General features: G+C 42.5%; 2 protein-coding genes across 7 annotated transcripts; both read left to right on the forward strand.

The window, feature by feature from the left end:
* Positions 1 to 207: 207 nt before the first annotated feature.
* On the forward strand, positions 208 to 6184 carry LOC106609504 (meiotic recombination protein DMC1/LIM15 homolog). 6 transcript variants are annotated; one of them, XM_014208416.2, is made up of 11 exons: positions 208 to 627; positions 3789 to 3871; positions 3966 to 3982; positions 4182 to 4223; positions 4357 to 4429; positions 4619 to 4710; positions 5000 to 5073; positions 5275 to 5389; positions 5563 to 5623; positions 5753 to 5869; positions 6026 to 6184. In XM_014208416.2, the coding sequence occupies exons 1-11, from the start codon at positions 571 to 573 to the stop codon at positions 6093 to 6095; spliced, it is 801 nt and encodes a 266-aa protein (XP_014063891.1). In that variant the 5' UTR covers positions 208 to 570; the 3' UTR covers positions 6096 to 6184. The 6 variants fall into 6 exon arrangements, with proteins under 6 accessions (XP_014063891.1, XP_014063881.1, XP_014063872.1 ...); XM_014208406.2 differs by having other exon boundaries at positions 209 to 627; positions 3966 to 4018; positions 5998 to 6089; XM_014208397.2 differs by having other exon boundaries at positions 210 to 627; positions 3966 to 4018.
* A 147-nt stretch (positions 6185 to 6331) lies between these two features.
* LOC106609499 (eukaryotic peptide chain release factor GTP-binding subunit ERF3A) lies at positions 6332 to 27297 on the forward strand. The gene is made up of 14 exons (XM_014208382.2): positions 6332 to 6722; positions 7059 to 7100; positions 9909 to 10178; positions 10312 to 10345; positions 10521 to 10598; positions 10719 to 10899; positions 11232 to 11386; positions 19288 to 19428; positions 21783 to 21876; positions 23345 to 23425; positions 24282 to 24455; positions 26001 to 26090; positions 26341 to 26509; positions 26656 to 27297. Exons 1-14 carry the CDS (start codon positions 6524 to 6526, stop codon positions 26706 to 26708), a joined length of 1761 nt encoding a protein of 586 aa, XP_014063857.1. The 5' UTR covers positions 6332 to 6523; the 3' UTR covers positions 26709 to 27297.
* Positions 27298 to 27478: the final 181 nt, after the last annotated feature.

Genomic DNA, 27478 nt, shown 5'->3' on the forward strand with positions numbered 1-27478 from the left:
TCAAATGATTTACATGTACCTGACTTTCCTCTGAGACATTACATTTGTATACTGTAGTAAAGTACAGGTAGCTTAGAGATAAATACTAGAAATTGACTTTGTAACTTGCATCAAGATCAATCACTCACGCATACAATTTGACAGTTTACTTGATTGTTGCTGATGAGAGCATCTCGCGAGTGTAACACTTTTGATTGACAGTTCTCAACTTTCAAACACGAGCGTGATAAAGGACTTCTGTTAAACTTTCCCGCCACCTGAATAATAAATCTCAGGTGGCAAGTAATTTTTCATATTGATAAGCTGAAGGTCATCATCATTAGCTTTGCAACATTTTATATACACTTTCTATTTTTACAGGGCTGTCAAGTCAGTGAAGGAAGCGACCTAATTCTGTCGTTCTGTCAAATCTTTCAGGAGCAATAGCTTACGTTGGCTAGCTAACTAACTTATCGCTTGCTAATATTTTCTGACATAAGATATTTAAGTTTTTCCCCATTTATTAACTAGTAGCCTATAGCCAGCTAGAAACAAAAACGATATATACTTCAAGACATTGCGCCTATCAATATGAAAGCCGCTGAGGATCAAGTTGTGGAGGATGAGGCCGGACACCAAGATGATGAGGTAACGTTAACTTGGCTAGCTAGCTAACTCTTTTAACACATTCAACCCAGAGGCGTAACATAGCGAGACTTGAGAAACAGGCCAAGTTTAAGGTTTGAGAAGGGAACAATTCTTTCTTAATTTTCTCGACATCTAAAGGCACAACGTAAATTCGTGACAAACTGACACGTTTTCATTTTCGTCAAAAACAACATGTCGAAGGAGTGCCTTTGATTTTGACAGCCTGCACATACCCAGTTTGACGCGAGAAGACCGTTAGACCCGATGACGTGTTTCACTCTGTCGCTTATGCTACGTTCACTTTCTTGTCGGAACTAAGAAACTTCGACTAAGAAACTTCGTGTGTATTAATTACAACCAGCAAGTCAGAAATGTCCTAGTTCCGACAAGCACCCGAACGCGGCATTAGCTAGCCAACGTCGCCATGACGTCGCCTACAAGTGGGGATTTCTATTTTAGAAATTGAATTAATAGAACGGACGTCCGCATTTAAAGCAATGATGTCACAATGGGTGGACTGGCGAGTGTACCCATAGGAGCGAATCAGGAATTAAAATCAGGAAATGTACCCATCAATCTGTGATGTGATATTTTGAATCAACTCAACTGACATTACAAAAATTACATTACATTACATTGCATGAGCCACATCAGCTAGCATCATTTGAATTAACATTCTGCATTACCATGGAAATGATTGCATCACAATGGAAATGATTGTCACAATAATAGGCAGCCATTGCCAGTGTACCCATGAGTTTGTCAGCCAAATCGCCAGGGTTAGAGGATCCAAGCCCATTCTATTTCTATGATTTCTTAGAGCTGGCCAGGTTGTAGTTCTAAAACCCGGAAATGAGTGACCTCTGGTTTGTTCAGCCATCCCTAATGGAAGAATGAATTGGAAAATAATAGGCTTTTGTAATAAATGCCCGAAAATAAGATCTGAGGTTAACACAGGCATAAGAGATCTTATACATTTTGTTATATGAGATAAAAGCAGTCAGTTAACATGACCTTTATGAATTATGAAGCCTTTATGTGCTTTATGCATAACCGTGGGAAATAGGAGTGCCGAGGGTGCTGCAGCGCCCCCTGAAAAATCTGAATTTAAAAAAATTATGAATATAAAATATATATTATTTTTTGAAAAATATATTGTTTCACAAAAGTAGTGCACTGGGCCTTTACTAGCATTAGTGGACCATATAGAGGTCTGTAGTGCAGGCAAAAATGTTTTTCAACATCTCAGCTTTGGCAAAAAAGGTAGTTGTATAATGAAGAACAATATCTTGCAGGATTCAATAGTTAGAATTGTAAGAGTTGTTTCCCTGACCCTGTTGCTGCGATTGTCATTCAAATAGGATCCAGAAAGAACAAAACCCTGTCTGTCCTCAAACATTTACATCAAAAGGTGCAAAGTTATGGGCAAAGACACAAAACATCCACATCAAATTACAAATTACAAATTTTTCTTGATCAAATAACATGGAAAACAACAATTTTTTGTGCAGTATTAATTTACCATCCACTTAATGTAAATGTATATTACTGTATTGTACATAGGCTGGTTACCTAGGTTTGTGACTGTAGACTTTCCATCACCATGAAGAAAAACAATGCACAATACAGTAATTGAGTATATTGAGACATCAAGTGGTTTGTGATGATATGATGATGTGGCTAAGTTGGTAGAGCATGGCATTTGCAATGTTAGGGTTGTGGGTTCCATTCCCATGAGGGACCAGTATGAAAATGTATGCACTCACTACAGTAAGTTGCTCTGGATAAGAGCTTCTACCGAAAAGGAATGAATAGACCATTTCAGTTAACACATAGAAATAAGTTGTGTTTGCAAAGTATTTAAAGAAACTAGAAAACATACTGTATATCAAACAAGTATTTTCATATTCCACAAGTATTATCAGATACTACACCGGCTCTAATCGTACTACACTCAGATGCTCGTCGGATGTGGCAGGGCTTGCAAACTATTACAGACTACAAAGGGAAGCACAGCTGAGAGCTGCCCAGTGACACGAGCCTACCAGACGAGCTAAATAACTTCTATGCTTGCTTCGAGGCAAGTAACACTGAAACATGCATGAGAGCATCAGCTGTTCCGGACGACTGTGTGATCACGCTCTCCGCAACCGATGTGAGTAAGACCTTAAAATAGGTCATTTAAACAGGTCAACATTCACAAGGCCGCAGGGCCAGACGGATTACCAGGACGTGTACTCCGAGCATGCACTGACCAACTGGCAAGTCTTCACTGACATTTCCAACCTCTCCCTGTCTGAGTCTGTAATACCAATATGTTTTAAGCAGACCACCATTGAAAGGTTGGTCATGGCTCACATCAACACCATTATCCCAAAAACCCTAAACCCACTCCAATTTGCATACCACCTCTGGCCTGCTCGCCTCCCTACCTCTGAGGAAGCACAGTTCCCGCTCAGCCCAGTCAAAACTGTTCGCTGCTCTGGCACCCCAATGGTGGAACAAGCTCCCTCACGACGCCAGGACAGCGGAGTCAATCACCACCTTCCGGAGACACCTGAAACCCCACCTCTTTAAGGAATACCTGGGATAGGATAAAGTAATCCTTCTAACCCCCCCTTAAAAGATTTAGATGCACTATTGTAAAGTGGTTGTTCCACTGGATATTATAAGGTGAATGCACCAATTTGTAAGTCGCTCTGGATAAGAGCGTCTGCTAAATGACTTAAATGTAAATGTAATACCACCCCAACAGATCCACAGATGATGTAATCTCTATTACACTCCACATTGCCCTTTCACACATGGACAAAAGGAACACCTACAGTTGAAGTCGGAAGTTTACATACACCTTAGCCAAATGCATTTAAACTCAGTTTTTCACAATCCCTGACATTTAATCCTAGTTAAAATTCCCTGTCTTAGGTCAGTTAGGATCACCACTTTATCTTAAGAATGTGAAATGTCAGAATAATAGTAGAGAGAATGATTTATTTCAGCTTTTATTAAAAGGGGACTTTGGTTTTTCATGATTAGTTTTGTTGTCAACAATGTAAAAAAATAAAACATTTATTCAACGTACAATTGTAAGGCAAACTCACAATCCTGTTGCAGCTGGTCGCCTAGTATGTTGAATACATTTTGATTTTATTTTATTTTAGACCAAAGGTTTCCTGACAGCATTTGAATACAGTGCGAAGAGGAAACAATTGTTCTGCGTCACCACTGGAAGCATAGAGTTTGAGTTAAGATTCGCCACATGCTCATATGTTCATAACTTTTCATAGTAATACATTTTCAGTACTCCTATTTTTCTCTTCTGATCCGTCTGTCTTCAGTAAACTACTTGGGGAAGGTATGGAGAGCATGGCAATCACTGAGTCATTTGGAGGTGAGCTCTGTGTGTTCTCCAGTCAAAGATATGATAAATCTCATGCTCATGATGTATAAGACAAGAAGTTAAGGCCCAATGGCTAACATTAACCTGACCTGAGTCAGATATAAAACATGTTTTATTTTTGTCATACTTCCATAGTAAATGTTTTGTCCCTCAGAGTTTCGGACAGGCAAGACCCAGCTCTCTCACACACTCTGTGGTAAGTGAATGGCTGAGGGGTATTTTTGGCAGTCCCAGTTAGGTTGTACTGTCTTGGAAGTCAGGTTTCAGAAATGTTCAGATGTTCTTACATTGGTTCTTGTCATTTAGTCCGTGTCTCTGTTGTTCTCCAGTCACAGCCCAGCTTCCTGGAGAGGATAGCTACACAGGAGGAAAAGTAATCTTCATCGACACAGAGAACACTTTGTATCCTAATTTACCTGAGCTCTAATCTATAAAGTCAGATTTGCATCAGTCTAAAATCACCCGTACCTTTGCAAGTATTTCTGAGGATACAGGGTCATAAGGATCACAGTGTTTTTTTATTCACATGACTCAGCCAATACAGTCTCTTATGAAATCCTATGTTTTCCTTAACCTGATGTGACCCTCTAGTCGTCCAGACAGACTGAAGAACATAGCAGACAGGTTCAACGTGGACCATGATGCTGTGCTGGATAATGTGTTATACGCCCGAGCCTACACCAGTAAGACATCTAACTTACTCATTAAACAGTACCTCTCTATCATTACTGCCTAAACCTGAGAACATATTGTCTGAGGAAAGCTGATTCACAATGTTCGATAGAAATGTTAAGTATACATTTTGAATCTGTTGTTTGTACATTTTTTACTGTATACATTTGAGGATGACTTCTGTGTTTTCTAATGGGTACTTATGACATCAGAGGATAAGGCTTTTGTATGGTTTGGACCTTGCATCTTGGATTTACTGTACTGCACTGTATTATGTACCTAATTAGGTTTCAACTTCAGGTGAACACCAGATGGAGCTGTTGGATTTTGTGGCGGCCAAATTCCACGAGGAGGGAGGCATCTTCAAACTTCTGGTATTAAATGAAAATAAAATATAAACAACATCACCTGTCACATTGTTTTATGTTAGTATTTTTTTCTTAGTGTCAACTTCTATCACTGTACTTATCTTTCGGTAACACTTTAGTTAATGTCGACAGATATAATGCATTATTATGTGTAATAAGCATTTATAATGTCTTGTGTCTCTATGTCTTTCCCATTCCTGCCCTCAGATCATAGACTCCATCATGGCTCTGTTCCGGGTAGATTTCTCTAGCCGAGGGGAGCTGGCAGAGAGACAACAGAAGCTGGCCCAGATGCTCTCTCGTCTGCAGAAGATCTCTGAAGGTCTGGCCACAGCTCTTGCAGATTTTTATGGGAACTATGGAAATAATAGATGTACATCGCAGCAGAATAACTCTGCAGAATCTCTTGACTTTTGCGTAAACCTTGGATTGATGGAGATGGGATATTTTTAGTTTTTTAATATTAATATTATATTCATGTCTTCCTCTCCCTAGAGTACAACGTTGCAGTGTTTGTCACCAATCAGATAACTGCAGACCCTGGAGCTGGGATGTCGTAAGTGACTAACCTGATTTAGGGACTAGGGGTCGGTTTGGAATTGGACGGAAACTCACTCACTTGGCTAAAGTTCTAACAGGTTTTGGCCTGTAATTCTGATCTGAGGGTTTCTCTTGTCTCTGTCAGGTTCCAAGCTGATCCCAAAAAGCCGATTGGAGGGCACATCCTGGCGCATGCGTCCACCACACGAATCAGCTTGAGGAAAGGACATGGAGAGTTGAGAATTGCCAAGATCTTTGACAGGTAATTTGTCTTAAAGTTCACTTACTCAATATATGTTGTTCTCATTATTCCTTAGTAATAAATCATTGTAAAGAAGTGGTCAAATAGGATTTTCTCACCTATAGAGAAAGATCTACCTCCTCTCATAGATTCATTATTTTCCATGGTCTCCTGCAGTCCTGATATGCCTGAGAACGAGGCCACTTTCACCATCACTCCAGGGGGAATTGCTGATGCCAAAGAGTGAAAGACCTTCATGGACTGTTTATCTGTACTATTTAATGTTAGAATTTTTTGTTGTTGAGTTTAGTAAAATAAAGGATGTGTATACTCTGATTAGTATACTGTTATTAATGTTAATATTGACCAGTTTACTGAGTGGAGATAGACAGCTTTACGTTCAACCCCACCTTCCAGAATGCATTGTTCTGTAGTTCCAGGGTTACCCCCTCGAGGAATCCTCCTAGCGGTTCGTGGTGGAACTGTAGGTTTACGTCTCTCTCTCTCTCGTCGGTCTCGTCTCCGTGAGACACCGGCTCACCATATGCCTCCCAAAACAAGACACAGTGAAGCATCGCGAATTATTTTAACATAAGTAGCAAGATAACAGAACGGACATCAATCCAGTTGCGTTATTCACAGTCAAGCCAGCTAGCTAGCTTAGCTAACTCTGCCATGGACCCGCGAGACACAGCCCCGGATTCGTGGGAGCAGGAGGAGGATGCCGAGGCCCGAGCCGCCGCGGGACTCCAGTCCGCTCTCGCGGCTCTCAACGTCAATGCCAAGCCGTTTGTCCCGAATGTCAACGCGGCGGTGTTTGTACCGACATTCTTTCAAAGCAGCCCCACGGAAATCCCAATATCTGACGGTCACGGTAGGTTAGTGCGTGATGTTGTGGAGTGTTGTAATAACGGGATTTTGACAGCTGCTCTTATTGCCTGGGGTTAGCCAGGTTAGCTACAGTAGCTAGCTAGATAACGTTAGCTATCTTGGGGTTGTAACGTTAGCTAGCAAGCTCACTAGACTAGTGTATGATATTGCTCAACCCTAATGTGACTGTTTTGACATGATGGTGCAACGTTTATAGCTAGGCCTACTGCTCATGATGCTATTATTATTGTTAAGCCATCACCCATACTGGATTCCTATTCCAAAAGCTCCAATGTCCATTTAATGCCAATGATAAACGCAACAACTTGTCTCTTCACAGGTGCTGAGCCAGTTGCCAGCATGGAGCTGTCAGAAACAGTTGGTATGTGTTTTGTGTTTATTACTATATTATTATTTAGCTAACTATTCTTCCATCTTTTACTTCCCTTTGCCACTCAGGTGTGTTGCACTTTACACAATGTTATTGTTTTGGACAATCACAGACGGTATCAGATTGTTTGTTAAAGATGTGTATCACAGGTGTTTTTTAAAACCTTTAGGTCTCAATCGTTATTTTTTACCTGCAGAAGGTTGCCTTGCCAACTCCCACCCAACTCATTCCAGCAGAGATTACAAATGTCCGTCAGTCAGTATTGTCTACCATACATTCAGACATTGAAACATCTCTTCAGGCCTACTGCTCACTGGGAGGTAGCCTAGGCCTGAAGGCCAGTTCTGGGAGACATGACAAGGTCCAACTGGGAGGATTGGCAGGCTCCCACTCCCTACATGCACATCTATAGCATGATGCAACATCACAGGCCTATGCCTAAAATATACTAGTACACTGGAACACGTGGAAACGGATATGACGTTTGTTAGACTGGTATAACCAAATTGGGCAGTCCAGTTGGTAATTTCAGGGAATGTTGCTGTAGAGGTACTATATTGACCAGCCCTATATGTTTTTGACATTTGGCCAGAGAACACTGCCGCTGTGCACATCTACTCAGGTTACATACGCCTGATTTATCTGTTAGTGTGACACCTGGCTGAAACTGTAGCCTGCCAGAGAGAGAGAGAGAGAGGACACGAGGGGAAGTGAGTTCTGAGTGACTGTTGAAGTTACCTCGTGGGTTTATAATTCAGAACACAGATGCCGTTTTTGTAATGTGTAGTTCATTTTTTCTGTGGTGTTGCATGCAATGTAAGCATGCCTCTGAGTAGTTGTCATCATGACCTTCTCCAGATTGTGAATGACAAGTGTTGAGAAGGGAACAGGCATTGTACATGTTTAATTTCATGGATGAGGAGGTGAAGGCCTTGTTTATATGCTGCTATGGGAAGAGTTTTTCTGAAGCACTAATCTGCATCAGTGCTTGATTAACTAGAATTTCTTTAAAGAATTCATTTAAAGTTCAATATACAGTAAAGTTATATAGCTATCACTACTATCGCTACAAAGCTATATCACTATTAAATAAGGATATTGAACATCCATGGTATACAGTGCCTTCAAGTATTCACACCCCTTGACTTTTTCAACATTTTGTTGTGTTACAGCCTGAAATTAAAATTGATTAAATTGGGATTGTGTGTCACTGGCCTACACACAATACCCTATAATGTTAAAATGGAATTATGTTTTTAGAAATGTTTACAAAGTCATTAAAAATTAAAAGCTGAAATTTCTTGAGTCAATAAGTATTCAACCCTTTTGCTATTGCAAGACTAAAATAAGTACAGGAGTAAAAATGTGCTTAACACACATAATAAGTTGCATGGATTCACTCTGTGTGCAATAATAGTGTTTAACATGATTTTTGAATGACTACCTCATCTCTGTACTACATACATTCAATTATTTGTAAGGTCCCTCAGTTGAGCAGTGAATTTCTAACATAGATTCAACCACAAAGACCAGGGAGGTTTTCCAATACATTGCAAAAAAGGGCACCTATTGGTAGATGTTGAAAAGAAAGGAAGCCAACATTGAATATCCCTTTGAGCATGTTGAAGTTCTTAATTACACTTTGGATGGTGTATGAATACATCCAGTCACTTCAAAGATACAGGCGTTCTTCCGAACTCAGTTGCCAGAGAGGAATGAAACCTCTCAGGGATTTTACCATGAGGCCGATGGTGACAGAGTTTAATGGCTGTGATAGGAGAAAACTGAGGATGGTTCAACAACATTGTAGTTACTCCACAATACTAACCTAAATGACAGAGTGAAAAGAAGGAAGCCTGTACAGAATAAAAATATACCAAAACATGCATCCTGTTTGCAATAAGGCACTAAAGTAAAACTGCAAAAAATGTGGCAAGGAAATTAACTTTATGTCCTGAATATAAAGCGTTATGTTTGAGACAAATCCAACACAACACATCACTCTTCATATTTTCAAGCATGGTGGTGGCTCCATCATGTTATGGGTATGGGTATTTTTTTAGGATAAAAATAAATGGAATAGAGCTAAGTGCAGGTAAAATCCTAGAGGCTGGTTTAGTCTGCTTTCCAACAGACACTGGGAGACATATTCACATTTCAGCAGGACAATAGACCAAATATACATTGGAGTTGCTTACCAAGACGACATTGAATGTTCTTGATTGGTCTAGTTACAGTTTTGACTTAAATCGGCTTGAAAATCTATGGCAAGACTGGAAAATGGCTGTCTAGCGATGGACAGCTGTAATCGCCGCAAAAGTGGATTCTAACATGTATTGACTCAGGGGTGTGAATACTTATGTAAATGAGATTGTTAGAATTTCTAAAAACATGTTTTCACTTTGTCATTGTGGGGTATTTTGTGTAGATGGGTGAGAAAAGGTTTGAATTAATTTTGAGTTCAGGCTGTAACACAACAGTGTGGAATAAGTCAAGGGGTATGAATACTTTCTGAAGGCACTGTAGATGACCACAACTATGTAATAAGCCAATTTCAGTGTCATAGTGTATGAGGTCAGAGATCAAAGAGCATTGTTTGAAGAGAACGTGCAGTCACCGTGCAGTTCCGCACACAGTTTAGATTAACAGTGTGCCGGTACTCTCCTGTCTGTTCACAAGCTATCTCATATACCCATCATGCACCTGTGAAATCTGCTGGATGTGCGGACTACCTTCAACAAAAGAGCATTGTTTCATGGTCTACATCAGTGGTAAACAAGTGCCGCTTTTGTCCTTTAGCTCCAGTGGAGAACGGAGGAGGGACAGAAGCAGACATGATGGTGGAGGTGGAGACGTGGGAGCAGAAAGAGGAGCCCGGGGAAGGAGAACCAGGAGGAGGGGGAGCCCTGGGAGGAGAGGGGGGTTCCAGTGAGGAGGTGCAGGGAAAGGAGGAGGAGGAGATGATGGAAGAGGAAGAGGAGGAGGAGCTGCCCATGCTCAAAGTAATCCCCCTCCCACCAGACGCCCCGAAGAAGGAGCATGTCAATGTGGTGTTCATCGGGCATGTGGGTGCGTTCCTACTGAATATTATTACCTCATGGTCTTCTTTCCTACATCATTTTTTTATTCCTGGACAGAGAGCAAGTGCTGTTAGAAATTGTCTATATTCATTTGGATTGAAGACCAGTTTTCTTTTTTTCAGATGCTGGTAAATCAACTATTGGAGGTCAGATCATGTGAGTAATAACATGGTTATCAATAACTATTCCTAGATTCAGGTTACTGAAGATGGCTTAACATTTTCTTCTACGGTATGATCCATTGCTACTAATGCCATGGCAATCTAGAAATAAAATGTTCTCTCCTATATTCATCAGATCAGGCAATCTCTGTTTATCTTTCTTATTGGAGGTATTTGACAGGAATGGTGGAGAAAAGAACCCTGGAGAAATATGAAAGAGAAGCCAAAGAAAAGAACAGAGAAACATGGTGAGCTTACCTTCTGGTGTGACTAGATTCAGTTATGTATATGCTTGGAAATAACAAAAATGGCTCTGAAAAACATTTTCATATGACTTTTTCATCTTGTATCCGTATCTTGCTCGTCAGGTACCTGTCCTGGGCTCTGGACACCAACCAGGAGGAGAGAGACAAGGGGAAGACGGTGGAGGTGGGGAGAGCCTACTTTGAGACAGAGAAAAAGCACTTTACTATCCTGGACGCCCCCGGCCACAAAAGCTTTGTCCCCAACATGATCGGTGGGGCGTCACAGGCTGACCTGGCAGTGCTGGTGAGTTTTCCCAAACAATGCTTAGTGGAAGGGATTTCACTGGCCACTTTTCATATCTGCTGCGTCGAGGCAAAACAGGCCCCTGTGTCCCTGATAGTTGTATTGTTGCCAGTAGACAAGTTGACTGAGACTGCATTTGTTTAGCAATGGATTTTGTATGATAAGAAGAGGACTGACTTAACTATATAATGAGAGAGTATTTTCTAACATGCATTCTAGTTCTGAAAAGTCTACACAGTAGATAATGTACAGTACCTGTTAGGTGTACCCTAGTGTTTAGCATTATCTTCTGCACCCTATGCTAGTCTAACGTAACCCTATGTTGTGGTCAGGTGATCTCGGCCAGAAAAGGAGAGTTTGAGACAGGCTTTGAGAAGGGAGGTCAGACGCGGGAACACGCCATGCTGGCCAAGACGGCTGGAGTCAAACACCTCATCGTCCTCGTCAACAAGATGGACGACCCCACTGTCAACTGGAGCTTGGAAAGGTCAGTCAGTACAATGTACAGTGCATTCGGAAAGTATTAAGACCCCTTGACTTTGTTCACATTTTGTTACATTACAGCCTTATTTTAAAATGGATTAAATATATATACTTAAACTTAAACAACACAATGTAACTCCAAGTCAATCACACTTCTGTGAAATCAAACTGTCCACTTAGGAAGCAACACTGATTGACAATAAATTTCACATGCTGTTGTGCAAATGGAATAGACAACAGGTGGAAATTATAGGCAATTAGCAAGACACCCCCAATAAAGGAGTGGTTCTGCAGGTGGGGACCACAGACCACTTCTCAGTTCCTATGCTTCCTGGCTGATGTTTTGGTCACTTTTGAATGCTGGCGGTGCTTTCACTCTAGTGGTATCATGAGACGGAGTCTACAACCCACACAAGTGGCTCAGATGGCACATCAATGCGAGCTGTGGCAAGAAGGTTTGCTGTGTCTGTCAGCGTAGTGTCCAGAGGCGCTACCAGGAGACAGGCCAGTACATCAGGAGATGTGGAGGAGGCCGTAGGAGGGCAACAACCCAGCAGCAGGACCGCTACCTCCGCCTTTGTGCAAGGAGGAGCAGGAGAAGCACTGCCAGAGCCCTGCAAAATGACCTCCAGCAGGCCACAAATGTGCATGTGTCTGCTCAAACGGTCAGAAACAGACTCCATGAGGGTGGTATGAGGGCCCGACGTCCACAGGTGGGGGTTGTGCTTACAGCCCAACACCGTGCAGGACGTTTGGCATTTGCCAGAGAACACCAAGATTGGCAAATTCGCCACTGGCGCCCTGTGCTCTTCACAGATGAAAGCAGGTTCACACTGAGCACGTGACAGATGTGACAGAGTCTGGAAACGCCGTGGAGAACGTTCTGCTGCCTGCAACATCTTCCAGTATGACCGGTTTGGCGGTGGGTCAGTCATGGTGTGGGGTGGCATTTCTTTGGGGGGCCGCACAGCCCTCCATGTGCTCGCCAGAGGTAGCCTGACTGCCATTAGGTACCGAGATGAGATCCTCAGACCCCTTGTGAGACCATATGCTGGTGCGGTTGGCCCTGGGTTCCTCCTAATGCAAGACAATGCTAGACCTCATGTGGCTGGAGTGTGTCAGCAGTTCCTGCAAGAGGAAGGCATTGATGCTATGGACTGGCCCGCCCGTTCCCCAGACCTGAATCCAATTGAGCACATCTGGGACATCATGTCTCGCTCCATCCACCAACGCCACGTTGCACCACAGACTGTCAAGGAGTTGGCGGATGCTTTAGTCCAGGTCTGGGAGGAGATCCCTCAGGAGATCATCCGCCACCTCATCAGGAGCATGCCCAGGCGTTGTAGGGAGGTCATACAGGCACGTGGAGGCCACACACACTACTGAGCCTCATTTTGACTTGTTTTAAGGACATTACATCAAAGTTGGATCAGCCTGTAGTGTGGTTTTCCACTTTAATTTTGAGTGTGACTCCAAATCCAGACCTCCATGGGTTGATAAATTGGATTTCCATTGATTATTTTTGTGTGATTTTGTTGTCAGCACATTCAACTATGTAAAGAAAAAAGTATTTAATAAGATTATTTCTTTCATTCAGATCTAGGATGTGTTGTTTAAGTGTTCCCTTTATTTTTTGGAGCAGTATATTTTTAATCAATCTACACAATACCCCAAAATGACAAAGCGAAAACAGGTTTTTAGACATTTTTGCAAATGTATAATAAATTAAAAAGATAAATACCTTATTTACATAAGTATTCAGACCCTTTGCTATGACCCTCGAAATTGAGCTCAGGTGAGTCCTGTTTCCATTGATCATCCTTGAGATGTTTCTACAACTCGATTGGAGTACACCTGTGTTAAATTCAATTGATTGGACATGATTTGGAAAGGCAAACGTCTATCTATATAAGGTCCCACAGTTGACAGTGCATGTCAGAGCAAAACCAAGCCATGAGGTCGAAGGAATTGTCCTTAGAACTCCGAGACAGGATTGTGTCGAGGCACAGATCTAGGTAAGGGTACCAAAATATTTCTGCAGCATTGAAGGTCCCCAAGAACACAGTGGCATCCATCATTTTTAAATGTAAGACGTTTGGAACCACCAAGAGTCTTCCTGGAGCTGGCCGCCCGGCCAAACTGAGCAATTGGGGGGGAAAGGGCCTTGGTCAGGGAAGTAACCCCAGAAAATCTCAAGTATTATTACATACAGCCAGGAAGAACTATTGGATATTAAAGCGATGTCAATTTACCATAATTACGACCAAGAATACGTCTTTCCTGAAGTGGATCCTTTGTTTGGACCTTCACCCTGGACATGCGATCTTATCCCAGAGGCCGACCCAAAACAACATGGTCGCAGCAGGAGAGGGAGATGGAGCGGCCTACTGGTTGTCCTGTGTGGCTCAGTTGGTAGAGCATGGTGTTTGCAACGCCAGGGTTGTGGGTTCGATTCCCACGGGGGACCAGTACGGAGAAGGAAAAAAAAAATGTATGAAATGTATGCATTCACTACTGTAAGTCGCTCTGGATAAGAGCGTCTGCTAAATGACTAAAATGTAAAATGTAAATGGTTGTTCCCTCTGTGACCATTAAAACCTTCCCTAACCAGAAAACGTGGATTGATGGCAGCATTTGCGCAAAACTGAAAGTGCGAACCACCGCTTTTAATCATGGCAAAGCGACCGGAACCACGACCGAATACAAACAGTACAGCTATTCCCTCCAAGGCAATCAAACAAGCAAAGCGTTAGTATAGAGACAAAGTAGAGTCGCAATTCAACGGCTCAAACACGAGACGTATGTGGCAAAGTCTACAGTCAATCACGGATTACAAAAAGAAAACCAGCTCCGTTGCGGACACCGACGTCTTGCTCCCAGACAAATTAAACAACTTCTTTGCTCGCTTTGAGGACAATACAGTGCCACTGACATGGCCCGCTACCAAAGCCTGTGGGCTCTCCTTCTCCGTGGCCAACGTGAGTAAAACATTTAAACGTGTTAACCCTCGCAAGCCTGCCGGCCCAGACGGCATCCCTAGCCGCGTCCTCAGAGCATGCGTAGGCCAGCTGGCTGGTGTGTTTGAATATGTCCGTAATCTCTCCCTGTCCCAGTCTGTTGTCGCCACATGCTTCAAGATGGCCACCATTGTTCCTGTTCCCAAGAAATCTAAGGTAACTGAACTAAATGACTATCGCCCCATTGCACTCACTTCTGTCATCATGAAGTGCTTTGAGAGACTAGTCAAGGATCATATCACCTCCACCCTACCTGATACCCTAGACCCACTCCAATTTGCTTACCGCCCCAATAGGTCCACTGACGATGCAATCGCCATCACACTGCACACTGCCCTATCCCATCTGGACAAGAGGAATACCTATGTAAGAATGCTGTTCATTGACTACAGCTCAGCATTTAACACCATAGTACCATCCAAACTTGTCATTAAGCTCGAGACCCTGGGTCTCAACCCCGCCCTGTGCAACTGGGTATCGGACTTTCTGACGGGCTGCCCCCAGGTGGTGAAGGTAGGAAACAACATCTCCACCCCGCTAATACTCAACACTGGGGCCTCACAAGGGTGTGTTCTCAGCCCTCTCCTGTACTCCCTGTTCACCCATGACTGCGTGGCCATGCACGCTTCCAATTCAATCATCAAGTTTGCAGACGACACTACAGAGGTAGGCTTGATTACCAACAACGACGAGACAGCCTACAGGGAGGAGGTGAGGGCCCTCGGAGTGTGGTGTCAGGAAAATAACCTCTCACTCAACGTCAACAAAACAAAGGAGATGATCGTGGACGTTAGGAAACAGCAGAGGGAGCACCCCCCCCATCCACATTGACGGGACAGTAGTGGAAAAGGTGGAAAGTTTTAAGTTCCTCGGCATACACATCACGGAAAAACTGAAATGGTCCACCCACACAGACAGTCTGGTGAAGAAGGCGCAACAGTGGCTCTTCAACCTCAGGAGGCTGAAGAAATTTGGCTTGTCATCTAAAACAACTTTTACAGATGCACAATCGAGCGCATCCTGTCGGGCTGTATCACCGCCTGGTACGGCAATTGCACCGCCCTCAACCGCAAGGCTCTCCAGAGGGTAGTGCAGTCTGCACAATGTGTCATCGGGGGCAAACTACCTGCCCTTCAGGACACCTACAGCATCCAATGTCACAGGAAGGCCAAAAGGATCATCAAGGACAACAACCACCCGAGCCACTGCCTGTTCACCCCGCTATCATCCAGAAGGCGAGGTCAGTACAGGTGCATCAAAGCTGGGACCGAGAGACTGAAAAACAGCTTCTATCTCTAGGCCATCAGACTGTTAAACAGCCATCACTAACATAGAGAGGCTGCTGCCAACATACAGACTGAAATCACTGGCCACTTAAATAAAGTAATAAAGGTATCACTAGTCACTTTAAATAACGGCACTTTAATAATGTTTACATATCCTACATTACTCATCTCATATGTACAGTTGAAGTCGGCAGTTTACATACACCTTAGCTAAATACATGTAAACTCAGTTTTTCACAATTCCTGACATTTAATCCTTGTAAGAATTCCCTGTCTTAGGTCAGTTAGGATCACCACTTTTTTTTAAGAATGTGAAATGTCAGAATAATAGTAGAGAGTGATTTTTATTTCAGCTTTTATTTCTTTCATCACATTCCCAGTTGGTCAGAAGTTTACATACACTCAATTAGTATTTGGTAGCATTGCCTTTAAATTGTTTAACTTGGGTCAAATGTTTCGGGTAGCCTTCCACAAGCTTCCCACAATAATTTGGGTGAATTTTGGCCTATTCCTCCTGACAGAGCTGGTGTAACTGAGTCAGGTTTGTAGGCCTCGTTGCTCGCTTTTTCAGTAGTTCCCACAAATTTTCTATGGGATTGAGGGCTTTGTGATGGCCACTGCAATACCTTGACTTTGTTGTCCTTAAGCCATTTTGCCACAACTTTGGAAGTATGCTTGGGGTCATTATCCATTTGGAAGACCCATTTGCAACCAAACTTTAACTTCCTGACTGATGTCTTGAGATGTTGCTTCAATATATCCACATCATTTTCCTCCTCATGATGCCATCTATTTTGTGAAGTGCACCAGTCCCTCCTGCAGCAAAGCACCCCCACAACATGATGCTGCCAACCCCGTGTTTCACGGTTGGGATGGTTTTCTTCGACTTGCAAGCCTCCCCCTTTTCCCTCCAAACATAACGATGGTCATTATGGCCAAACAGTTACATTTCTGTTTCATCAGACCAGAGGACATTTCAAGTACGATCTTTGTCCCCATGTGCAGTTGCAAACCGTAGTCTGGCTTTTTTATGGCGGTTTTGGAGCAGTGGCTTCTTCCGTGCTGAGCGGCCTTTCAGGTTATGTCGATATTTGGACTTTTACTGTGGATATAGATACTTTTGTACCTGTTTCCTCCAGCATCTTTACAGGGTCCTTTGCTGTTGTTCTGGGATTGATTTGCACTTTTCGCACCAAAGTACGTTCATCTCTAGGAGACAGAACGCGTCTCCTTCCTGAGTGGTATGATGGCTGCGTGGTCCCATGGTGTTTATACTTGCGTATTATTGTTTGTACAGATGAACGTGGTACCTTCAGGCGTTTGGAAATTGCTCCCAAGGATGAACCAGACTTTTGAAGGTCTACAGTTTATTTTTCTGAGGTCTTGGCTGATTTATTTTGATTTTCCCATGATGTCAAGCAAAGAGGCACTGAGTTTGAAGGTAGGCCTTGAAATACATCCACGTGTACACCTCCAATTGACTCAAATGATGTAAATTAACCTATCAGAATCTTACAAAGCCATGACATCATTTTCTGGAATTTTCCAAGCTGTTTAAAGGCACAGTCAACTTAGTGTATGTAAACTTTTGACCCACTGGAATTGTGATACAGGGAATTATAAGTGAAATAATCTGTCTGTAAACAATTGTTGGACAAAATTACTTGTGTCATGCGCAAAGAAGATGTCCTAACCGACTTGCCAAAACTATAGTTTGTTGACAAGAAATTTGTGTAGTGGTTGAAAAACGAGTTTTAATGACTCCAACCTAAGTGTATGTAAATTTCTGGCTTCAACTGTATATACTGTATCCTACACCATCTACTGCATCTTGCCTATGCCGCACGCCATTGCTCATCCATATATTTACATTTTCTTATTCATCCCTTCACATTTGTGTGTATCTGTGTGTATAAGGTAGTTGTTTTGAGTTTGTTAGATTACTTGTTAGATTTTACTGCATTGTCAAACTAGAACCACAAGCATTTCGCTACACTCGCATTAACATCTGCTAACCATGTGTATGTGACCAATAACATTTGATTTGAACCAAGAACAAGATGGTCACTCTGACAGAGATCCAGAGTTCCTCTGTGGAGATGGGAGAACCTTCCAGAAGGACAACCGTCTCTGCAGCACTCCACCAATGAGCCTTTTATGGTTGAGTGGCCAGACGGAAGCCACTCCTTAGTAAAAGGCACATGACAGGCCGCTTGGAGTTTTCCAAAAGGCAACGAGTCTCTGGTCTGATGAAACCAAGATTTACCTCTTTGACCTGAATGCCAAGTGTCACGTCTGGAGGAAACCTGGCACCATACCTATGGGGGAGGCATCATCATGCTGTGGGGATGTTATGCCAGCTGCAGGAACTGGAAGACTAGTCAGGACTGAGGGAAAGATGAACGGAGCAAAGTACAGAGAGATCCTTGATGAAAACCTGCTCCAGAGCGCTCAGGACCTCAGACTGGGGCGAAGGTTCACCTTTCAACAGGACAACAACCCTAAGCACACAGCCAAGACAACGCAGGAGCGGCCAAGTCTCTGAATGTCCTTGAGTAGCCCAGCCAGAGCCCGGACTTGAACCCGAACGAGCATCTTTGGAGAGACCTGAAAATAGCTGTGCAACAATGCTCCCCATCCACCTGACAAAGCTTGAGAGGATCTGCAGAGGAGAATGGAAGAAACTCCCCAAATACAAGTGTGCCAAGCTTGTAGCGTCATACCCAAGAAGACTCGAGGCTGTAATCACTGCTAAAGGTGCTTCAAGAAAGTACTGAGTAAGGGGGCTGAATACTTATGTAAATGTGTTATTTCAATTTTTTTATTTCTAATAAATTTGCAAACATTTATACAAACCTGTTTTGGCTTTGTCATTATGGGGTATTGTATGTAGATTGATGAGGATTTAAAAAAAGATTCGATCCATTTTAGAATAAGGCTTTAACGTAAAAAATATGTGGAAGAATTCAAGGGTTCTGAATACTTTCCGAATGCACTGTATATACATGCATCTTGGTAGAGATAGCCAACTGCAGAGTCTACAGTATCCCATCTAATGTGTTGTTTGACCCTGTAACGGCTGTCGTAGAGAGGGGACCAAAGCGCAGCGTGTTGATTGCTCATGATGAATATTTATTTTAACTCAGAAAAATAAAGACAAAATAACAACCCAACAGCCAACAGTTTTGTCATGTAACAGATAACTAAACTGAAAATAACTACCCACAAACACAGGTGGAAAAAAACCCTACTTAAGTATGATCTCCAATTAGAGACAACGAGGACCAGCTGCCTCTAATTGGAGATCATCCCAAAAAACAACATCGAAATAGAAAAACTAGAACCTAAACATAGATATACAAAACCTAGAAAAACACAAAACACCCCCTGTCACGCCCTGACCTACTCTACCATAGAAAATAACATCTTACTATGGTCAGGACGTGACAGACCCTCATGCTGCATGGCTGGTTATGACAGACAGTCATAGAATAGGAAAGATATAAAAATGGAGATTGTGTTCCTCAATTAGTCAACATTGTAACATTGATATTTATATTTAACACAGTAAAATAACCCATCCTCCTCCCTCTCCGCTACAGGTATGAGGAATGTAAAGAGAAGTTGGTGCCATTTCTGAAGAAGGTGGGCTTCAACCCAAAGAAGGACATCTACTTCATGCCTTGCTCTGGGCTGACGGGAGCCAACCTAAAGGAGCCCATAGAGGAGTGCACATGGTACACGTAAGTCAACCTCCCCTCAGTTCTCTGCAGAAAGTACATGTAAGCCAACCTCCCCTCAGTTCTCTGCAGAAAGTACACGTAAGTCAACCTTCCCTCAGTTCTCTGCAGAAAGTACACGTAAGTCAACCTCCCCTCAGTTCTCTGCAGTAAGTACAGGTAAGTCAACCTCCCCTCAGTTCTCTGCAGAAAGTACACGTAAGTCAACCTCCCCCCCAGTTCTCTGCAGAAAGTACACGTAAGTCAACCTCCCCTCAGTTCTCTGCAGAAAGTACACGTAAGTCAACCTCCCCTCAGTTCTCTGCAGAAAGTACACGTAAGTCAACCTCCCCCCAGTTCTCTGCAGAAAGTACACGTAAGTCAACCTCCCCTCAGTTCTCTGCAGAAAGTACACGTAAGTCAACCTCCCCCCAGTTCTCTGCAGAAAGTACACGTAAGTCAACCTCCCCCAGTTCTCTGCAGAAAGTACACGTAAGTCAACCTCCGCTCAGTTCTCTGCAGAAAGTACAGTTGAAGTCGGAAGTTTACATACACTTAGGTTGGAAATATTAACTCGTTTTTCAACCACTCCACAAATTTCTTGTTAACAAGCTATAGTTTTGGCAAGTCGGTTAGGACATCTTCTTTGTGCATGACACAAGTAATTTTGTCCTACAATTGTTTACAGACAGATTATTTCACTTATAATTCCCTGTATCACAATTCCAGTGGGTCAGAAGTTTACATACACTAAGTTGACTGTGGCTATAAACAGCTTGGAAAATTCCAGGAAATTATGTCATGGCTTTAGAAGCTTCTGATAGACTAATTGACAATTCAATTGGAGGTGTACCTGTGGATGTATTTCAAGGCCTACCTTCAAACTCAGTGCCTCTTTGCTTGACATCATGGGAAAATCAAAATAAATCAGCCAAGACCTCAGAAAAAAAATTGTAGACCTCCACGAGTCTGGTTCATCCTTGGGAGCAATTTCCAAATGCCTGAAGGTACCACGTTCATCTGCACAAACAATAGTACGCAAGTATAAACACCATGCGACCACGCAGCTGTCATACTGCTCAGGAAGGAGACGTGTTCTGTCTCCTAGAGATGAACGTACTTTGGTGTGAAAAGTACAAATCAATCCCAGAACAACAGCAAAGGACCTTGTGAAGATGCTGGAGGAAACAGGTACAAAGTATCTATATCCACAGTAAAACGAGTCCAAATATTGACAAAACCTGAAAGGCCGCTCAGCAAGGAAGAAGCCACTGCTCCAAATACGCCATGAAAAAGCCAGACTACGGTTTGCAACTGCACATGGGGACAAAGATCATACTTGAAATGTCCTGTGGTCTGATGAAACAAAAATTTAACTGTTTGGCCATAATGACCATCGTTATGTTTGGAGGAAAAAGGGGGAGGCTTGCAAGCCGAAGAACACCATCCCAACCGTGAAGCACGGGGTTGGCAGCATCATGTTGTGGGGGTGCTTTGCTGCAGGAGGGACTGGTGCACTTCACAAAATAGATGGCATCATGAGGAAGAAAATGATGTGGATATATTGAAGCAACATCTCAAGACATCAGTCAGGAAGTTAAAGCTTGGTCGCAAATGGGTTTTCCAAATAGACAATGACTCCAAGCATACTTCCAAAGTTGTGGCAAAATGGCTTAAGGACAACAAAGTCAAGGTATTGAAGTGGCCATCACAAAGCCCTGACCTCAATCATATAGAAAATTTGTGGGCACAACTGGAAAGGCATGTGCGAGCAAGGAGGCTTACAAACCTGACTCAGTTACACCAGCTCTGTCAGGAGGAATGGGCCAAAATTCACCCAACTTATTGTGGGAAGCTTGTGGAAAGCTACCCGAAACATTTGACCCAAGTTAAACAATTTAAAGGCAATGCTACCAAATACTAATTGAGTGTATGTAAACTTCTGACCCACTGGGAATGTGATGAAAGAAATAAAATCTGAAATAAGTCATTCTCTCTACTATTATTCTGACATTTCACATTCTTAAAATAACATGGTGATCCTAACTGACCTAAGACAGGGAATTCTTACTAGGATTTAATGTCAGGAATTGTGAAAAACTGAGTTTAAATGTATTTGGCCAAGGTGTATGTAAACTTCCGACTTCAACTGTACATGAAAGTCAATCCCTTTGTGGGTGCTGAGTGGCGGTTGCTTGTCAAGTCTTTATTTTCATAACAGTCCATCAAATCAATGTATATTTTTTCCTCCTCCACAAAACAGCTCTGCTAACTTCAATGAAGCTATCAAAGTTCTCTCTGTTCCCATAATAATTGATAATCCATAAATGTATTATTAGAAAAGATAATTGATTTTCCCAATTGTTCTTCGTTGCCAGGGGGTTGCCATTCATCCCACATCTGGACAGCCTGCCAAGCTTCAGCAGAATCACAGATGGCCCTGTCAGATTACCCATCGTAGACAAATACAAGGTGAGCTCAACTGCTGTCATGAGTTATCCCAGTTACATATCTCTAGCTCTGTATTGCAATCAACGGCATAACTTGCATAATTTTTAACCAAGCCATCTTATTCTGTAGTAATTAATAATCCATTATGAATACATTATCTCAGAGTTTGAAAAAGGCTTATGAAATGAATGCTAAAAGACAAAGATAATGCAGCACTGTGCAGCTGCTACACACACGCACATACACACACACACACACACACACACTGGCCTTCCCACATCACATCCAGATGAGGTCCTCTGTTCCGTTCTGGGTGTCCTTCCAAGTCCTCCCTACTGTAGCCAAGGACAGCAGAGCACAACCATTTTCTCCACAAGATAATTTAGCTTTCTGGCACCGGTTTCACCAGCGGGTGTTTTGGAACAGGTTAGTAGGAAGGAAATTATATTGTATAGCTTTCTCAGCAGGTCTTCCACACACACACACACACACACACACACACACACACACACACACACTGCTGTGGTTGTGTAAGAGGGGTGTTATGAAACCCAGGAGCTCTAACTAGATCTGCTATTCAGTTGATATAATGGGATTACAGTCCAGTTAATTGGCGGCTGGTTAGGTTGTTAGACTAGCTGGCAGTGGGGATCAACAGCTTAGCGCTAGACGCTAGTACACTCAATGAAGTCATCTTAGGTGGGAGCATAGAAGTGAAAAGAAACAACCATTTTAATTGACTAGACAGAATCCATTTTTGTTTTTTCATTCATTCAATATAAGTGCTAATTTTCTCTGCTAACCTAGTGTGAGCAGAATCCGTAGTAAACTGCAGTGTCCTTCCTAACCCTTAGTACCACTTCCTTTAACTGAGGGGGGTGCTGATGAGCATTTTTCTCTGCTAATACAGGAGTAATAAAGGCCTAGTTCACTCATTTTGTGGATTTAAGCACCATCAGAACCTCTATTTTCCGAGCCAAAAAGGTGAAAGATCTTTCTGTGCCCTTAAGCAAGGCACTTAACCCAAATTGCTCCAGGTTCGCTGTTGATAATGACTGACCCTGGCCGTGACCCCACTCTCCGAGGTTTATAAAAACCTCTTAGATCGGAGCAGAGGATGAGAAAGGAAGCAAAGGATGTAGTGTAATAATACAATTTTCTTGAACTTGTAGTAAGTAAGTAGCTTTGAGCCGGAACGGCTCATAGGAGCAGGAGCCTATCTCCTGTTTCTGTAGCGTGAAGCAGCTTGACGTACATGTACAACGCCCCCTGGACAGGACACCCGTCTATCGCAGGACCTTACCCCCAAACTATCTCCTTAATGTTGAGTGCCGAGCAGAGACGCATCGGGTACCATTTTTACAGTCTTTGGTATGACTCGGCCGGGGATCGATCTCCCAATCTCAGGGTTGACACTCTAACCACAAGGCCACTGACTGTAACTGGTAGAATAACCTTTAACCTGGTCTTGGTTGTGCTCTGTGTTCAGGATATGGGCACTGTGATCCTGGGGAAGCTGGAGTCTGGGTTCATTGCCAAAGCCCAGCAGCTGGTCATGATGCCTAACAGGGTAAGGCTGTCCATAGGTCGTTCATCTGTCCTAGAGAGTATACATTACACAAGTGTACAGGAGACCCTTTCACAATTTACATGTACTTTTTAATTCCTTTGGCAGATGCTCTGCAGAAAAACGTCTGCTAAATAATTAAAATGTAAATTGTGAAAGGGACTCCAGACTTCCAACATTACCATGTACTTCAGGTTTGGATTCTCCAACATGTACGCATCTGTGTTAAATATACTTTACTTCAGGTTCTAATGTTATATTTCCCTTCCCAGCCCCAGTTTATCTTGCGATTTAAGATTACTAATATAATAATTGTTGTACAACATATAGACTGAGTGTACAAAACATTAAGAACACCTTCCTAATATTGATTAGCACCCCCTTATGCCCTCAGAACAGCCTCAATTCATTGGGGGCATGGACTCTACAAGGTGTTGAAAGCGTTCCACAGGGATGCTGGCTCATGTTGATTCCAATGCTTCCCATAGTTGTCAAGTTGGCTGGATGTCCTTTGGGTGGTGGACCATTCTTGATACACACGGGAAACTGTTGAGCGTAAAAACCCAGCAGCTTTGCAGTTCTTGACACTCTCAAACTGGTGCGCCTGGCACCTACTACCATACCCAGTTCAAAGGCACTTAAATCTGTTTTGCCCATTCACCCTCTGAATGGCACACATACACAATCCATGTCTCAATTGTCTCAAGGCTTACAAATCCTTCTTTAACCTGTCTCCTCCCTTCATCTACACTGATTGAAGTGGAATTAGTGACATCAAAAAGGGATAATAGCTTTTGTTTCGTATACTCAGTGTATATACAGCACTATGATACATGTGATGTGTTATCCCCACCCCCAGCACACAGTGGAGGTGCTGAGCCTGCTGTCTGATGAGGTGGAGACAGATGAAGCTGTTCCTGGAGAGAACCTGAAGCTAAGGCTGAAGGGCATCGAGGAGGAGGAGATCCTGCCTGGCTTCATCCTCTGTAACGCTGAGAACCTCTGCCACTCCGGACGCACTTTTGACGCTCAGGTGGGCTACGTTCCTTAGGACATGACTAAGGTCGTTTTAGATCGGTTGGTAGAGCATGGTGCTCGCAATGCCAGGATAGTGGGTTCCATTCCCGGACCACCCGTACGTAAAATGTACAGTGTATGCACACATAAGTTGCTTTGGATAAAAGTTTCTGCTAAATAAATGGCATATCTTATCATTGTCTAGGATTAGTTTACCAAGATACACTGCATCAGAGAAATGCTAAATGATAGCGATGCTAGGTTGGGTTGACTAAATACAGTTGAAGTCGGAAGTTTACATACACTTAGGTTGGAGTCATTAAAACTCGTTTTTCAACCACTCCACAAATGTCTTGTTAACAAACTATAGTTTTGGCAAGTCGGTTAGGACATCTACTTTGTGTATGACACAAGTAATTTTTCCAACAATTGTTTACAGACAGATTATTTCACGTATAATTCACAATTCCAGTGGGCCAGAAGTTTGCATACACTAAGTTGACTGTGCCTTTAAACAGCTTGGAAAATTCCAGAAAAGTATGTCATGGCTTTAGAAGCTTCTGATAGGCTAATTTACATCATTTGAGTCAATTGGAGGTGTACCGGTAGATGTATTTCAAGGCCTACCTTCAAACTCAGTGCCTCTTTGCTTGACATCATGGGAAAATCAAAAGAAATCAGCCAAGACCTCAGAAAAAAAAACTGTAGACCTCCACGAGTCTGGTTCATCCTTGGGAGCAATTTCCAAACGCCTGAAGGTACCACGATCATCTGTACAAACCATAGTATGCAAGTATAAACACCATGGGACCACGCAGCATCATGTTGTGGGGGTGCTTTGCTGCAGGAGGGACTGGCGCACTTCACAAAATGGATAGCATCATGAGGAGGAAAATTATGTGGATGAATTGAAGCAACATCTCAAGACATCAGTCAGGAAGTTAAAGCTTGGTCGCAAATGGGTCTTCCAAATGGACAATGACCCCAAGCATACTTCCAAAGTTGTGGCAAAATGGCTTAAGGACAACAAAGTCAAGGTATTGGAATGGCCATCAGAAAATCCTGACCTCAAACCTATAGAAAATTTGTGGACAGAACTGAAAAAGCATGTGCGAGCAAGGAGGCCTACAAACCTGACTCGGTTACACCAGCTCTGTCAGGAGGAATGGGCCAAAATTCACCCAACTTATTGTGGGAAGCTTGTGGAAGGCTACCCGAAACATTTGACCCATGTTAAACCATTTAAAGACAATGCTACCAAATACTAATTGAGTGTATGTAAACTTCTGACCCACTGGGAATGTGATGAAAGAAATAAAAGCTGAAATAAATCATTGAACTATTATTCTGACATTTCACATGCTTAAAATAAAGTGGTGATCCTAACTGACCTAAAACTGAATTTGTACTAGGATTAAATGTCAGGAATTTTGAAAAACTGAGTTCAAATGTATTTGGCTAAGGTGTATGTAAACTTCTGACTTGAACTGTATGTAAACTCCAGTACTTTCACCTCTGCTAATTTCTCTGGTGTTTAATTTATTTATTACTTTGTTTTCAGATCGTCATCATTGAGCATAAATCCATCATTTGCCCAGGTTACAACGCAGTCCTACACATCCACACCTGTATTGAAGAAGTACAAATCACAGTGAGTTACTAAGTTACATTAGCTTGTTAACAGCCCCAAACCTAATCACAGTGAATTACTAAGTTACATTAGCTTGTTAACAACTCTTAACCTAATCACAGTGAGTTACTAAGTTACATTAGCTTGTTAACATCTCCTAACCAAACCGGGTCTCTATCCAAGTATAGCCTGCCCACCACAGCTATCTTCTCTGTCAGTGAATAATGTTCATTAGTAAATAAACCTGTATTCAAGTCAATTCTCTCCTCAGGCCTTAATCTGTCTAGTGGACAAGAAGACCGGTGAGAAGAGCAAGACGCGACCTCGCTTTGTCAAACAGGACCAGGTGTGCATCGCCCGGCTACGTTGTGCTGGAACCATCTGCCTCGAGACCTTCAAAGACTTCCCACAGATGGGGAGGTTCACCCTACGAGATGAAGGTTGTGTGTGTGTGTGTGTTCCTGTGGGATTGTTTTATACCATGTTTTGTTTCTATTGATGAATATGAAAAAGCTTTAAACAACAAAACCAGTGCCAAATGGAGTACTAAAGGTTTTTATACATATGGAATTGTCTCCCTTTTCAGGCAAAACTATTGCTATTGGCAAAGTGCTGAAGCTGGTACCAGAGAAGGACTAATGTGAAGCAGCATGGAATCCTGGGACAGTTGTCATGAAAGAGGAGGAAGCTGCTGACGCCTACCTAGCCAGCCATCCTCTTACATAACACTATCTGTTGAAGACGAGGAGGAGAACAAATCATGTTTGAAAATAAAGAAGAAACTTTAAAAAGTGACTGAATCAGTTTTTATGATGAACAATGTTAATGAAAGACAAGTCCAGTGTGTCAGCTTTCTCATATTGAGAGCTCAGCTATGCCACTAATGTAGCCACTACCCTTTCCCAGGCCAACCTCACTCTGTGCTGGTCCACCTTTTGTTTTGGAAATGGGAATGTATGCGTTGTTACTTCGTTTGGAAAGGAAGGGACTAGCGTTGCATCCGGTTGCATCACGTTTGGACCATAATTAGCTAGTTATACGCATTGAAATCCAAAATATTATACCAAAATGGTAATATTTTGGTTGTAGGTATCGCCATACCAAAATCCTAATCTGGTATGTTCACACGCACACAATCAAACAAACATGGTTCCTGTTGTGAACGTGTGTTGTCATGTTACCAATCAACAATGAAAATAAAGTATCAAACTGAGAGAAAAAAATTAAAGGCTCTGTTTTTCTCCATTTCTTACAATGTTCATTTGGCCTTTCGGAATGGTTTCCACTAGTTATCACAGCCACAAAGTCAAAATTGGTCTTCATTTAAGGTTATGGTTAGGCATAAGGTTAGCAGAGGGGTTGAGGTTAGGGTCAGGTTAAAATTTATGACTTTGTGGCGGTGGTAACTC

The sequence above is a fragment of the Salmo salar genome, chromosome ssa01 (assembly GCF_905237065.1).
Source record: "Salmo salar chromosome ssa01, Ssal_v3.1, whole genome shotgun sequence".
Taxonomy (NCBI): Eukaryota; Metazoa; Chordata; class Actinopteri; order Salmoniformes; family Salmonidae; genus Salmo; species Salmo salar.

What these genes read in the sequence shown, in the direction of transcription:
- LOC106609504 (XM_014208397.2), top strand. Translation starts at nt 571, where the DNA reads ATGAAAGCCGCTGAGGATCAAGTTGTGGAGGATGAGGCCGGACACCAA. An exon ending in GCTCTCTCACACACTCTGTG is followed by an intron (nt 4,224 to 4,356) that starts GTAAGTGAATGG and finishes GTTGTTCTCCAG; the next exon opens with TCACAGCCCAGCTTCCTGGA. An exon ending in ATACGCCCGAGCCTACACCA is followed by an intron (nt 4,711 to 4,999) that starts GTAAGACATCTA and finishes TTTCAACTTCAG; the next exon opens with GTGAACACCAGATGGAGCTG.
- LOC106609499 (XM_014208382.2), top strand. Translation starts at nt 6,524, where the DNA reads ATGGACCCGCGAGACACAGCCCCGGATTCGTGGGAGCAGGAGGAGGAT. An exon ending in AGGCTGACCTGGCAGTGCTG is followed by an intron (nt 10,900 to 11,231) that starts GTGAGTTTTCCC and finishes TGTTGTGGTCAG; the next exon opens with GTGATCTCGGCCAGAAAAGG. An exon ending in GAGGAGTGCACATGGTACAC is followed by an intron (nt 19,429 to 21,782) that starts GTAAGTCAACCT and finishes CTTCGTTGCCAG; the next exon opens with GGGGTTGCCATTCATCCCAC.